The sequence below is a fragment of the Gambusia affinis genome, linkage group LG23 (genome assembly GCF_019740435.1).
Source record: "Gambusia affinis linkage group LG23, SWU_Gaff_1.0, whole genome shotgun sequence".
Lineage (NCBI taxonomy): Eukaryota > Metazoa > Chordata > Actinopteri > Cyprinodontiformes > Poeciliidae > Gambusia > Gambusia affinis.
Window position 1 is genome coordinate 13134979 of NC_057890.1, and position 13761 is coordinate 13148739.

The window sequence follows — 13761 nt, forward strand, 5'->3', positions numbered from 1 at the left end:
GTACATACTTTTCATCTTGTTATATAAAATCACTCTAAAATTATGGAGGATTCCATATAAAATATAGTGTAGTATGTAGTGACAATGTAACTGAATGTGGTAGAGTTACAAATGGATATGAATAGTTTTGCAAGACATTAACTGAACTAAACAGAGGTAAGTAAGTAAAATAAAAATAAATAAAAACTTATTTAAGGGAACAGCTTTTATTGCATGTTCTGGTACGTTTCAACATCATAAAGTGCATTCTGTCCTGATTCAAGTGTTAGCAAATGACAAAACTAAAAAACGAGAGTAAATAATAGTTCCATCAACTTGGTTTAAAAAAATTACCAACTTCTCACATTTCACCAAAGTTAAATTAGTATTCAACAATTATGCCAAGTCATTACACACAATATCATTTGTATTAATTCAAGTGTTCAAAAGTTTAAATTAAAAAATAATCGAGTAAGTAGCACTTTGTATCCTCAAAACACCTACAATTAAAACCTGAAATATTACCCTGAGCTACAGCAATTCTAACAGTGATGTACCTTTTCATTTCAGTTCATTTAAATATAACGATAAAACGGGATTCCTACCATAAACTTCAGTGACATGACTCTTCAGTCCTTTTATCAAAACAAGATAAACTACAGAAGTGTTTTTAATCAACTGATATGTTGAAATATAAATGCTTTATGAAGGTGGGCAAGACAGAAGTGCAGAGTAACTTTGTTCTAATCTAAACAAAATTAGGGTTTGTCCAAATAAAGCATCTAATTTCAGAAGAAATACTCAGTTTAACACAAAAAATTTCATCGCATGTTTTTAGATTAAAGAAAAGTCCTACCTATGTCTGCTTGAGCATCATTAGCTGCGTTCCTAAAAATAGACTCAAATCCAAAGCAACAAATCTCAACTATAATAACCTGATACATTTAAAATAATTTTCTTTACTTTAACAATATTTGAATAAGCTGGGATGTTTAGCTGAAAACGTTTCATTTTCTTTCTACTAGACATTCGATGGTTGCATTCCAGTTATTGCTACTGAACCTCAGACACCAAAACTTGTTTTAGAAAGAGCTAGAAAAATGTTGGAGGAAGACAACAGGGTGATGTTTCTCAAACTCTTTGAGCAGCTTCCTCTTCTGCTTGGCAGTCATGTTGGTGTTGGATGAAATGTCTCGAAGAAGTTGTCTGAGGCTTTCCAGAGTCGTGGCGTCACGCTGATCTTCGTACTCCTGAAGGGTTACCCGCTGGCAGAACGCGAACGCTGCTACACAAAGACAAACATTTACTTACTCTACGCTCAAAAGACGTTCTAACTTGGTTTGAACTTAGAGCAACAGCGCCCTCAAGAGGAGATACAAATTAACTACTAGACAATACCCTTCTCAACATCAACTACAGTTTTTTTGTTGTTGTTAAATAGACATGTAGATATTTTTTTTACATCAGAATACATATTCATATGAATGGAGTTGTTCTTTTAGATGACTGGTTTAAACTTACAAGCAACCGAGTCTGGATCCTTCCCCTGTTGCAAAGTCCTCAACGTTCTTCTCACCGCTTCAGTAAGTGTTGCAGGAGTCTTTTAGAATACAAATACAGCAAATAAAAAACAGAAAATCACTTGAGTGCATTTACAAAAGTTATTTTTTTTTCACATTTCATTACATTCACACACAACACTTCATTCAGGTTTTAGTCAAACCCAAACGCAAAGCAATGCTTAATTGTGAAAAAAATCTAAAAAGTGTGCTTTCTATTTATGTTCAACACTTTACTCCGTCACTACCAGAAGAAATCCAGTGCAAACATTTGTCTTGAGGAGTAATTAATGTTATGCATTGTGGAAAACTAGCAGTCCATGTCAAATGAGCATCATAATGCTGCCACCAATCTTCAAACAGCTGATGGGAAGATTGAAAGACCCAAACATTCTATTTGTAAATGTTTTTAAAAATCATATAATTTTCCTCCAGCTTTCAAACTATGTATGTACTTCTTTGCACTGATCCGTGGCATAAACTCCTAATAAAAAAACAGTAAAATCAGTGATTGCAACATGTAGAAACATAAACAATTTCAAGGACTGTGAATAATTTCGTTAAGCTCTTTAGAAATACAGATAGCAATTTTTCAGTTTCTGTAGAAATTGAAAAGTTCTGAAACCAAAAAAAAAATGAAAGAAAGGAAATAAAAAAATTTACAAGACCAACAGCTTCAACAGAACAGAAATCCCTAAAAGCAAAGTACCTTGAAGAGTTCAGCATGATGGTCCATGAGAAACAGCACTAGCGTTTCGCTCTGGGGTCGAGTAAGTTCATGATTCTGAACAAGCCCTCTCTGAAAAGTGCGGCAGACCAAAGTCCGATTATCAACCTGAAAGAAAAACACCCCAAAATGAGTCAAAAAGCGCTCAGTCAGTCACCATAAAGAGTTACTTTTGAAACAATTCTCCTACATATCTACAACTACAGCGGAAAAGCAGCTCAGAGGAAAGGAATCCGTGTTTATTACCTGCTTTTGAAGCCGGCAGGCGTCTGACCGTGCTGCGGCGGCCATGAAGGTCAGCAGTCTTCTCAGTTCGTCCCTCACACTCGTCTCCAGCAACCGCAGACACAGCTGAGATGCTCTGATAGCATTCTGCATCTTCCCGTCGCCTGGAAACACATAAATGGCCTTAGAGAGAACAACTGAAGCTGCATCTGCATGTCTGTTTCCTGATCTTACCCAGTAGATTCAGAATAGCAACATGGACGTCCAGATAGCGTCCCGATATCAGCGCTGCTTTTTCCTGTCCGTTATAGTACTTGGCAATCGTGTCAAATAGAAGTCTCTTCTGGCTGGCTGTCTGCTCTGCATTGTTACCGTTATGGTGGCTGAGTTGTTCTCCTGTGACCATAATCAGCTGGTCTGGAAACAGTTCTAGGCAGTCTGCTGCTGCTGACAGCCAGGAGTCCAGCCTGAAGGGGAGAAAAAAGTGGTAAAAAAAATAATAAATACAACCAACACACATCGAGATGGGTGAGCGTTGGTGAGGTCCTGACTGGAGCAGGCTGAGCGTGTCGGGGAGGTCTCTTTCCAGGCAGGTGTTAGAGATAACCAGGTCGTAACTGGCCAGCGGAGCCGTGCAAGATCGGAGCCGAACCCTTTCAGGAGAGGTGAGGATTGAGTCCAGCACCGGCAGCTCCACGATGTGCAGCAGCTGCAGCAGCGTCTGCTGCTTCCAAACCTCATCCACCACTGGAAGGGGGGACAGAGGGGAAAGAGCAACAAAATGGAAAATATTAAAATTGTAATACTTCCTACATCCCAAATAAAATCCTGGCAGCTTTAGTTTATCATTACCAGCTTTAGACAGGAAGCCAGAAGCTGCCGATGCTCCGTCCAGAGCCGGAGAAAACGACGCCCGCAGGTTGATGGTCCTGAAGAGCCGTTCAACTCTCCTGTCTGACGGTTCGACAGCAAGAGGGTTCGATATGGTCCTCATCTCATGAAGCCTGCAGTAAGAGATGAAAGATAACATGTGATTTCAGGTATTTTAAACACAAACACAACAAGCGTGAATTTGTAGTGGATTTTCTGTAATATTTGAATAAATGTCTTTGAGCGAATTACTCCAAAGCAGCGTTTCTGAGCAATGAGCAAAATTCTAACAGTAATCTGACTGAATATTTGATCCAACTTTTAAAAATCATCCAAACATTTTAATTGGGTTGATATTGGCGCCGTTCAGCTGTTAAAAATCTGTTCTGATGCGAGTTTAGATTCAATTTCCTGTTAGAACTCTCAAATGTGTGCCGAGTTTATACTTCTTAGCTTGTTCTTGTTATGGTAGCCAAGCAAAAGACTGCAAGAATGAATCTGAACATATAACTGGAACACAAAACAATGAAAGTTTTAGTACCAAAGTGTTGAATAAGAATAAGGTATAGAAGAGCAGATAATAATCCAACCTTGACGTCTTTTTCCTCTTTGTCTGGTGTTCATCCAGCAGCATGTTTTCTACATCACCGCTGTCCTCCTTCATGGCAGGACCGCTTCTCCTCCTCTGTTCCAGGAACCGGTAAAGGCTGCCGCTGCTGTCCTCAAAGGTCGCCTCTTTGTCCGTGCGAAACAGCTTGGTCCCCACCGGCTCAAACACCTTGGCCTCCATCAGAGCCTGGCAGAGCCGAGCGGCCTTGAGGCGAGACACTTCGCTGGTGCAGAACACCACGTTCTGCATTAGGTAGCTGAGAACCGCGTCCACGGCGTCAGAGCCAGCGAAGCAGTCGGCATGAACACGGAGGTGTCTCCTGCAGCGACGCACCTCCACCTGAGTCCGCAGGGCATGGATGATGTTTTGCCACAGCTGAGTGGCGCCGAAGGGCCTTGAGAAATCTGGTGGAAGAACAGGACACAAATCAGCCTGAATGTCAAGGTTGAATTTTCAGGTGGACTTAATACAAGTAGTTTCATGGAATCATATTAAACATTTTCCAACAAAATGAAGAAACTGGTTGCTTTCAAAAGTCACCTAATTAGAATGCAACTAGTAATTAGGTGTTAATTGTATTGTCTAATTCAATTAGACTGAATTGGACAATACAGTCTAATTGTGCATAGTTTAATTTAGAAACACTATAAATGCAGTTGTTCTGTGAAGTGTTTCAAATAACACAAGTTTAACAAAAACCATTGAGTTCAACGAACACACCGGACTGATCATGGATGAAGTTACTAAAATGTAACATTTACACCTATGTGCAATGGGATAGCATGAAGTAAAACTGGCACTGCGGCATATGTAGGTGGCAGGATTATGCTGTCGTTGTAGTTTCTTCAGGAAGGACAAGGAAGTTTGTCAAAGAAGATGGGAAAATTGATCGTGGGAGAAAAGCTGATAACTTAAGTAGGTATCCAACAGAATGGATACGTAATTCTAAGTAGCAAATTAAGTTCTCATAATCGTATTTTGCAGCGGTAAGGTTTACAGGAACAAGCTGTAAAAGAAGAATATACCTTTAAGCTTTCCTGTGTTGGGCAAAAACTTGTATAAACAACCATTCAGCATTCAAAATGAAAAACAACACGGCGTTAAGGAGACAATCTACTCATAAATAAACGGACAATAACAACCTGCTGTAAATACAAATCAACATATTTCTGCTACCATGTTAAACAATGCGCTTATTTAAATGTATCTGCTAACTAAAAGGTTACCATGAGGCGTATTTTCTCTGAAACTTCTTGTTTGGCTGTTCAACCTTCGAAATCGAGGAGTCAAATCAACCGCCATCATGCGACCATCTTCTTCTTCTTTGGTAAGTGAGCCACTGCTGCCCCCAGCAGGCGAGAAGAAAAACTTATACCCTTCGTAGAGGCACGCAGAGAAAGTCACATCCGTAAACAAAAACGTCCTACTTGGGTGTATGGCAGGCAATTTTATCACATAAGAGTTAGACCCAATTTTCCAAACATCTGCGACTCTGGTCTTCCTGGTCAAAAAATACCCTTATTAGAAAACTTTTTAAATATCTAGACAAAAAAAAAAATTGTAATGTAAAAGGGTTTACTTTTGGTTGCATCCTGAATTAGTTATTTATTTTGATAAAGTCAATGCAGAGTAAAACATTTAATTATTGGAAATAAAAAAAATATATTATTCTTAAATCAATAGGATAAAATATATATGATGCAAAGAGTAGGACTTACCTAGGGTGTAATGCAGCTTCCCCCTCTCTGAAACATCTCTCTCTCTATATAAGCATTTTTTTCTGAGGTCTTTATGATTATAATTAGTGCCCTGTGCCACTTTTAGAAAAATACACTGAGAGTGATGAGCAATGAATCCTAATACAAGGACAACAGTGAAGGACTCAAACATCAGTGATGGAAGGGTAAAGGAGGAATTCGTCTGATAAAGTCCACTGTTCTATTTTTTAGAACAAGTGGCAGAAAAAGATGGTGTTATTATTTAACAATATAGGAAAACAGTAATAAATTTAAGTACATTTGAGACACTTATGTCTCATGTTTACTACATAAAATGCAAATAACAAAACCTCTGTCTAAGCAAAGGCTAAAGTATTTGCCTATCAGGAAATGCAAATATTACAAAACACCACGAAGCAAATGATAAACCACTACTGACTAGTTATGACAAAAGATAGCACCGATGTCTTGTGTTGACCCTCCATTTAAAGTAGTTAAATTGGATAATATGCATTTATTGCTAATTCTACATTTAAGAAAAAAATAGTTTGTCCTTTAAGACCTCTCTTGCATTTTTATTGGAGAAACTGAATACAAGATTGCAGTAGTCTGTCCTCTTGATGTTTTAAAAGAAAATTTAATCAAATTTACTTTTATCTGACCATTATTCTTGTGTCAGGCATTATGGTTTAGAAGTCACTAAACTGGGTTGTTTGATTTTATCTGGGAACATTCTTTAAAATTGAGGTAGGCATTTTTGCGCTCGTTTCCACTAAATAAACATGGCTTACATGCAAATGTTACATGATCTTTTGAAAAAAGACAACTTAATTTTAATAAACATCTACTATGAGGAAGGTGTTATCACTTTTAAAGAATCAGCATTTACGTTTTCAGATAAAGAAGAATATACAATCTTTGCAGGATGGATTATGGGATGTTGATATTTTAGGGGGGACGAGCTAACACATAGTTTTTAACCTGTGACGACAGAAATAGATGAAAAATATATATAAATGTACTGATACCTTTAATGTCAAATTTATTGCTGTATTTACAGCAACAAATTTGACAAATTTGAAGAGATCCAAAAAAAATCTCCGCAGACTACATTATATGCTACAACACCCTGCCGTACAACCTTGGTTGTAAGGCAGACTGGGTCATACCATTTGATTAACATCGATACCTTGTAGAATGTTAGACTTTTTAAACGGTCTTCTGTGTCTCCTAACTATTAATGTATATTTTTTACAACCAATTAAAAGCTGAAAGTGTGACTTAAAATAAAAAAAAAACAATTTCCATACTAGCATGCTTAGCTCCAGGACAGCCGTTTTGTGTGTGAGATGGTTTGAACCGTTTGTCCTCAGAGCTTGGGACCTTTAATACCAAGTAGAGTAGAACTCGACGGTGCCGAGACAGTGTCAGTCTTCTTTTCTAGAGACTTCTGTGAGGTAAATGTCTATCATTATGAAACGTGCTCGATAATTTGCAATTACATCTGATTAAATGGCTTTTCTTGACGACGTTGACCTTTAACACCGAGTGTCGCTTTGTTTTAGAGCGGAAATAAAGTACACATTTCGAGTTAAAGTCGAACCCGTCGACGCTGACAATATAATCAAACTATAGCCGTTGCACTAACTAAAGCAAGCACAGCTCGCATGCTTCACTACAATGTATAGTTTGATATAAACAAGACTGTTGAGTTTGACAAGTCGCTTCGTGTTAATCTTGTCGACTTGAACGGAATGTCTTCAGTCTGTGCACAATCTGGATATCATCAATTAAAATCGAATAGACTGTCACAAATGTACACAAGGTTCTTGTTTTGGTAGGAGGATCACGTGTACTCATTTCTTACGCGTGTATGGATGTTTTTTTTATCCATGTGGAAAACTATGCAGCCAAAGGTTTTCCACGGCAGGATGAGTGACAGGCAGCAGCAGCCAATTGCAGAAGTTTCTGTATAGCTAGCCCAGCCTTCCGTTCCCAAGGCTTTGTTTACATTGTACTGCGCTAATATTTAGAGGTGAGGTTGATTTCTTCTTCAAATTGTTTTTAAAAGCGAGGGCTGAAACTGCTGGAATTATTTTTATTTTAAGCTAAATCAAAACAAGTAGGGAATAAAATGCATAGTTTAGTAAATAACAGGACCTTTTAATATTTAAAATATACATTTAGCAAATTATTTCAGTAATTCATGTATTTAATAGTCCGTTATTGCAGAAAATCATTAATTAATTTTCGGCCGTCAGCTTTAGTAGGCGGGGCTTACACTATAAGGCACAAAGTGATTGGTCTGCAGACCAGCGGCTGTGCACGTTAACCAATCAAATATCGACTTCCATAATAATTATACTTTCGACAATTAAATACTATCATTTATGACTTAACAAATAAAGAATTTAATGACAAACAGTTACACATTTCTTTGTGTTTTAATTAATTCTGAATATATTTAGATCTATAGATGTTTAATATTTGTTTAATGCACTAATTATAGTCTATGTTATCACATATAAATCTGTATTTAGAAACATTCTTTAAAATGTGGTTTATATTTTTCTACATATTCTTTTTCTATATCTTTACCCCATTTTTTAGATTTTGTCTCTTTTATTGTCCAATTTTGTCAGTTGTTATAAATTGTTATAACAATGTGTACTTGGTGAGCATTTTCTGTTTTTTTAAATACACCTTTTCATAAAAAAATAATTATAATTTAGACTTTTTATGAAGTTTAGTATTGTTATAATCTAATATCTTACATGGACTCAGACTGCTTACATTAAAAAAAACAGCAGATGACACCTAATCCCTAATTCTCTCCACTCAATCCGATTAGATTATCTTTAAAAACATGTGCTGCTTTATTGGACCCAGCTGTCAATTTTAGCTGATGATTATTTGCAGAAATTAGTCTTGCACCCCGACCCCCTCCCTCCTTTCATCCTTACCCCTTGAGCTATCTTTAAACTGCAAGAGCAGAGCATGTAGTCATTTTTGGCTGCAGATAACGTGAGGCCAGGAAGAGAGGCAGCCCTGCCTTTACAGTCCTGCATGTCTTTGCTAATATTAAAATAATAATTCTTCCTCTTTCAAGTGATAATATTTGCAAGTGCAGAACAGCTGGTGTAGGGTCAGGTGTAACGCGATCGCTTTGGTTGGGTCGCTTTGTCAACTTTTTGTTGTCCTAAAAGCATTATCTCATTCATTGTCACAGTTTAATAAGGCGTTCAGCTGAAACACTGCAACTGATATATATATCTCTGTAGCCATGGTAACTAGCCTGCCAGCTGTTGCGTAGCTGGTGTTTTTGTTGCAGTCGTAGCCCTGACAACGAAAACCATCGCCCCCCCTCCGACTGCGGCACGCGTATCACTTCCTTCCAGTTGAAAATAATCTGTCGCTGCCTGTTGATCTGTCCCATTAAGAAAAGAGTTTGTAGTTGTGCTGAGACAAGATGTGTTTTGTTTTCTCCTTTGCAGCTGGAAGCCAGGATGCCTCTAAATAATGAGCAACCCACTTCCACTTCCAGAAGTGAGGACCAAGGAAGTGACGCGGAGTCATCGCTGGCCAGCGACCTGGACTGCTCCCGGGACAGCTTCAACAGCGACAGCTCCAGCAAACACTGCACGCCCTCGTGTAAGTTAGCTATCTGAGGTTTTGATACGTATTTGCAAATGCATGACTGTTTCCTTTGTTTCCCCCTGGATACATTTCTTCTCTTTGTTTTGTCCACAAAGTTAAAAGTTTGTGTTGAAAATTTGATTTTACGAGAGACACGTTTGCTAATGTTGTTTTCTTTTTGCAATAGTAATTGTTTCAGTGACTGACCTTTTCCTGATTGTTGTCAGGCAGTTTTAATAATCCCTTGTTTTCATTCCGGCAGCGAGTCCGCCCAGAATACTTCCTCGAGACGAAGTCATGGAGGCCGGGCGAGACCTTTTCAATCTCAAACTCGTACATGAGATTGTCGTTGGAGACGTCCGCGCGGAGCTGAGTCAAGGACCACAGAACAGGTGCTTTACCCACTGAATCCACTTGTTTCTGGCAACAACTGATCAAAAGAGGAAAATATGTTTTTCTTTAGTGTAGTAGTGAAGAAGACATGAGCAGAAACAGATGGTCAGGGATTGTTTGGATACAAGTCTCCCTGTTGTGTAGGAAGGTGTACTTCATCATAGGGTGTACTTAGTATTTCATTTGTATCCACTGCATTCTGTAAGGTAAATTGTTTATTTCTTTACAGTTTATGGAACATAGTGAGACAGAATCTCTTCAAGGCCTTTTGGGACAAACTGGAGACTGAGCTGAATGAAGACCCGCCTGAATATCAGCACGCCATTAAACTAGTGGAGGACATCAGAGAGGTTGGTACAAAACTGGACGTTAATGGTTAAAAAAAAAACATTTCATCAGCATAAAATAGCACTTGAACTGAATGTTTTGTCTACTCCGGACAGATCTTGCTGTTGTTCCTCAACCCGGGTGCCAATCGAATGCGGACCCAGATCATGGAGGTGCTGGACATGGACCTCATTCGTCAGCAGGCTGAAAACGACGCCTTGGACATCCAGGGACTCGCATCGTACATCATTTCCACAATGGGGAAGCTGTGTGCACCAGTGAGGGACGAAGAGATCCGGAAGCTACGAGAAAGCACAGATAACATAGTTACATTACTGAAGTAACTAAAACCCTCTATCTTTATGAGTTTTACTGAGATAAATTGGGACCAATTAATTTCAGTTTGCTTCTCCTCGTGCTCATAAGGGAGATATTCCGAGTTCTGGACCTGATGAAATTAGATAACGTCAACGGTACAATTGAAATCCTGAGGCCTCTTCTGCAGAGGAACGGAGTTGAATACCAGAGGCAACTTTTTCAGAGCATCCTGGACGATCTACCCGGTGAGTTAAAAAAAATAGGATGGATCATTTTGAACTTTGTAAAACAAACACATCACAAAGTTGTAACCAAAACATTGCTTGTTTTCCAGCTGCTTTAAACCGCACCACCGCCTGGATCCAGTCGGCGCTGGAGGAGCTGCTGCTGGCCAGCGTCCCTCCAGAGAAACCTGATGATGCCGGTAAAGGTCAGCCGCCACTTCCTGGTCCCATCCAAATCCTGAATGCTGCTTGCCTGCGCTTTCTCACATGGGACTTTTCTAAGACACTGGTTCCTGAGGTGATTTATTTCCTAATATATTTGATTTTTTTATTTAGGTCTGCCTAATATAATGCAGAAAATATTAGACACAAATTTAAATTTAAATCCAAAAGTGTATCTAAAATTGAAATGTTTGGGGGGGGTTTATGTTTCAATCTCTTTTTTTTTTTTTTTTTTTTTTAGACTTGGGTGATGGACGAATACCGTCTAGAGGAGATTCAGCGGCAGCTCCGGCAGTGGGAGACGGTGAACGAAGTGCTGCTTATTGTGCACAGCAAAATTGGGGGGCCGATCTGGGGGGCCTCCTCGCTCTCCGACCGCCTGAAAAGGATGATCAGTGTTCTGTTGGAGGGCATGCACAAACCGTCAGTTCATCCTCATTTATTACGCCACATTCAAACACTAATGATCGTTTTCTTTTATGAAGAGGATTAAATGTGTGCTCTATTTGCAGGGACTTTAACCTGGAAGAAACACTAGAGGGCGTCAGTGCTCAGGTTTGCAGTGAGCTCAACAAGTCTCTGACTGAGAGAAACTGCCCTGCGCTGACCCCAGATCAGCAGGCGACCCTCACAGGACAGATCTGCAGCATCAGCCAGAAGGAGAATCCCATTCGCACTCTTGTCGGTACGGAAAGTGACGACAGGAAGTTGTTTTTGTGCCTTTTTTAGTTGGGGAAAAAAAGGGTTTTGTGTCAAAAATGTATGAATTTATGGAATTTGATTTAAGAATTTTTCAAATCTGGTAAGTTAAGATCAAACATCTTCTATTTCTGGACTTTTTTCCTTAATCCATTCTCTATAGCATGAGTTTTTTAAGAGACTTTTTACTTATTTGGAACCACACATCTTTTATTCTCTTAGAAAAAAAGACGACTTGCGCGTTTTGATATACGTCTATTAGAAGTTTGCCAACATACTGTTTCAATTTCTAAGTTTTAAAAGGAAACCTAAGACATTTGCTGAGAACGGAGAGATTTTATAACATGCTTATTTGTGGAAAATTATGTTAGGAAAAAGCATATTCTCCTCTCTTAAACCAAAAATAAATCAAAAATTGTTTTTTTGTAATTTTAGTGTTTTGTTGTGGAAAGTTTGTGCAACAACTCCATGAAAACACTAAAAAAAAGGTTAAAATCTTCACTTTTAAAAATATATCTGTGTTTTAAAACATTAGTTGTTAATCCTGAGTGATTGCAGATTTGAAGGTCTGTTTGTTGTCATGTCCTTTCTGCAGAGGATCGTGTGCAGCAGTACTTCATGTTGCTCCTCTCTGACCCCAAAAACCAGACCAAGCTTGAAGAAGTGTCAGCCAGCCTGACTGCCATCAAGCCCGAGCTGGTAGCCATTGGAAAAACATTCATCTCTCTGATTAACTACAACAGGGCCGTCTATGGACCTTTCTATATGGACATCATCAGGAAGCTGCTGTTTGGCAGCAGCCCACCAACCCCAATCCCTCATCAGCAACAAGCACCAAACTGTCATGTCTCTCATGAATAACCGAAAGTTTTTAGGTTATAGAGAAATATGGGAATGTGAGATGAGAAGACGTTAGACCAACTGTCATTGATTTAACAGGAACTAAAAGGAAATCTTAAATATGAGATCAAAAAATTGACAAATGGGTAAATGTTGTTACATTTTTACATCCATTTGTGATATTTATCACAGCATTCTTGCAGTAAAACATTTGTCCTCCTTGACTCTTTCAGAACCCAAACTCAGTGTTACAGTACTCCATTTTCTCAAAGTTATCCTGACATCCTAGTTCATTTCTTTCAAGTCTCCCTTTATCCTCAGTCCTGTAAATAAGACAGTAAAGGCAACAGCTTAGTATCTGCAACATATAAAAAGTTATAAAGCAATACAAAGGATGTGCATTTTCAGAAATGTAGCAGAGAAGTTTTACAGATTCCTTCCATATACATGATGTTTATTGCTATATAAATACAAAAAAAAGCATATTTGAGTGAGTTCTGGTAAAATTGTACTGTACAGAGTAAGTGCCACATTCAGTGCTCAGATTTATCTGTCAGAACTTGGATTTCTTTGTTACTTTGGAACCAAGTATGAGTTTGTGTTACTTGTTTGCATTAGCAGCTTGGTGTTGGAGTTCTTTATCATTGGCCACGGGTTATGTTTTTACCAGTGGAGTGATTGTATATAGTTTTGTTCTCCCTTCTTCTGTACACTTAAAATGCAAACTTCTGTGTGTTTTTCAGTATTTGTTAAATTTGTTTGTTTGAACAAGTTGAGAAAAAAGGTGCTGACCTTGCAGGAGATTTTGATGTTGAAACATTTCCAGCAGACCTTAAAATGCACAAGGAAGAGCAGTTTACAGGAAGATGTGGGAGATTGATTTTCTCTGTTACCACAATTATTATAATAAAACTTGAATTGTTGAATCTATAAAACCAAGTGAAACAATTAAATTAAAATATTGCAAATAATAAAATGTAAGATGGAAAACAGCTTTTATACATCCAACAAATTTATTCTTTGTTTAAATGAAACAAAAAACTGAGACACAGTAACTAAGATGATATTTGGAGGAGCTAAGATAAGATGTTAGATCTAAAAACACTGTACCAAATATCACACATGACAGTATAGCAGCATCATTCTGTGGGTATGTTTTTCTGCCACTTTCATCCACTTTCATAAAGTGGATGGAATAATAAACGATGATGCTTTTATATTCTTTAATATTACCTAACAAAGTTCACAAATTGTGATTTAAAACACTCATAACCTTTGCATAAAGCTTACCAATGTCAAGCATGAAGAAGCATCCTTGCCTAAAACCTAGAAATATGTGCACAATGTTTTAAAAGCAGTTCTGTTTAAAAAGAAAAAATAAAGGTTTAGGTTTACCTCCAATCTATTTTTCCTT

At 38.1% G+C, this 13761-nt stretch overlaps 2 protein-coding genes across 4 annotated transcripts; one reads left to right on the forward strand and one right to left on the reverse strand.

Moving 5' to 3' along the window:
- Positions 1-187: 187 nt before the first annotated feature.
- On the reverse strand, positions 188-5316 carry depdc4 (DEP domain containing 4). 3 transcript variants are annotated; one of them, XM_044107721.1, is made up of 9 exons: positions 5197-5316; positions 3951-4374; positions 3343-3494; positions 3042-3237; positions 2725-2957; positions 2512-2654; positions 2248-2373; positions 1501-1579; positions 188-1264 (listed from the first exon to the last, which is right to left on the reverse strand). In XM_044107721.1, exons 1-9 carry the CDS (start codon positions 5273-5275, stop codon positions 1062-1064), a joined length of 1635 nt encoding a protein of 544 aa, XP_043963656.1. In that variant the 5' UTR covers positions 5276-5316; the 3' UTR covers positions 188-1061. The 3 variants fall into 3 exon arrangements, with proteins under 3 accessions (XP_043963656.1, XP_043963657.1, XP_043963658.1); XM_044107722.1 differs by having other exon boundaries at positions 188-1261; positions 5197-5315; XM_044107723.1 differs by lacking the exon at positions 5197-5316 and adding an exon at positions 4996-5079.
- A 1722-nt stretch (positions 5317-7038) lies between these two features.
- Positions 7039-13741, forward strand: tcp11l2 (t-complex 11, testis-specific-like 2). The gene is made up of 10 exons (XM_044107725.1): positions 7039-7145; positions 9183-9339; positions 9587-9716; positions 9947-10067; positions 10161-10384; positions 10471-10607; positions 10697-10884; positions 11050-11231; positions 11321-11493; positions 12103-13741. Exons 2-10 carry the CDS (start codon positions 9195-9197, stop codon positions 12366-12368), a joined length of 1566 nt encoding a protein of 521 aa, XP_043963660.1. The 5' UTR covers positions 7039-7145; positions 9183-9194; the 3' UTR covers positions 12369-13741.
- The last annotated feature ends 20 nt before the right edge of the window (positions 13742-13761 follow it).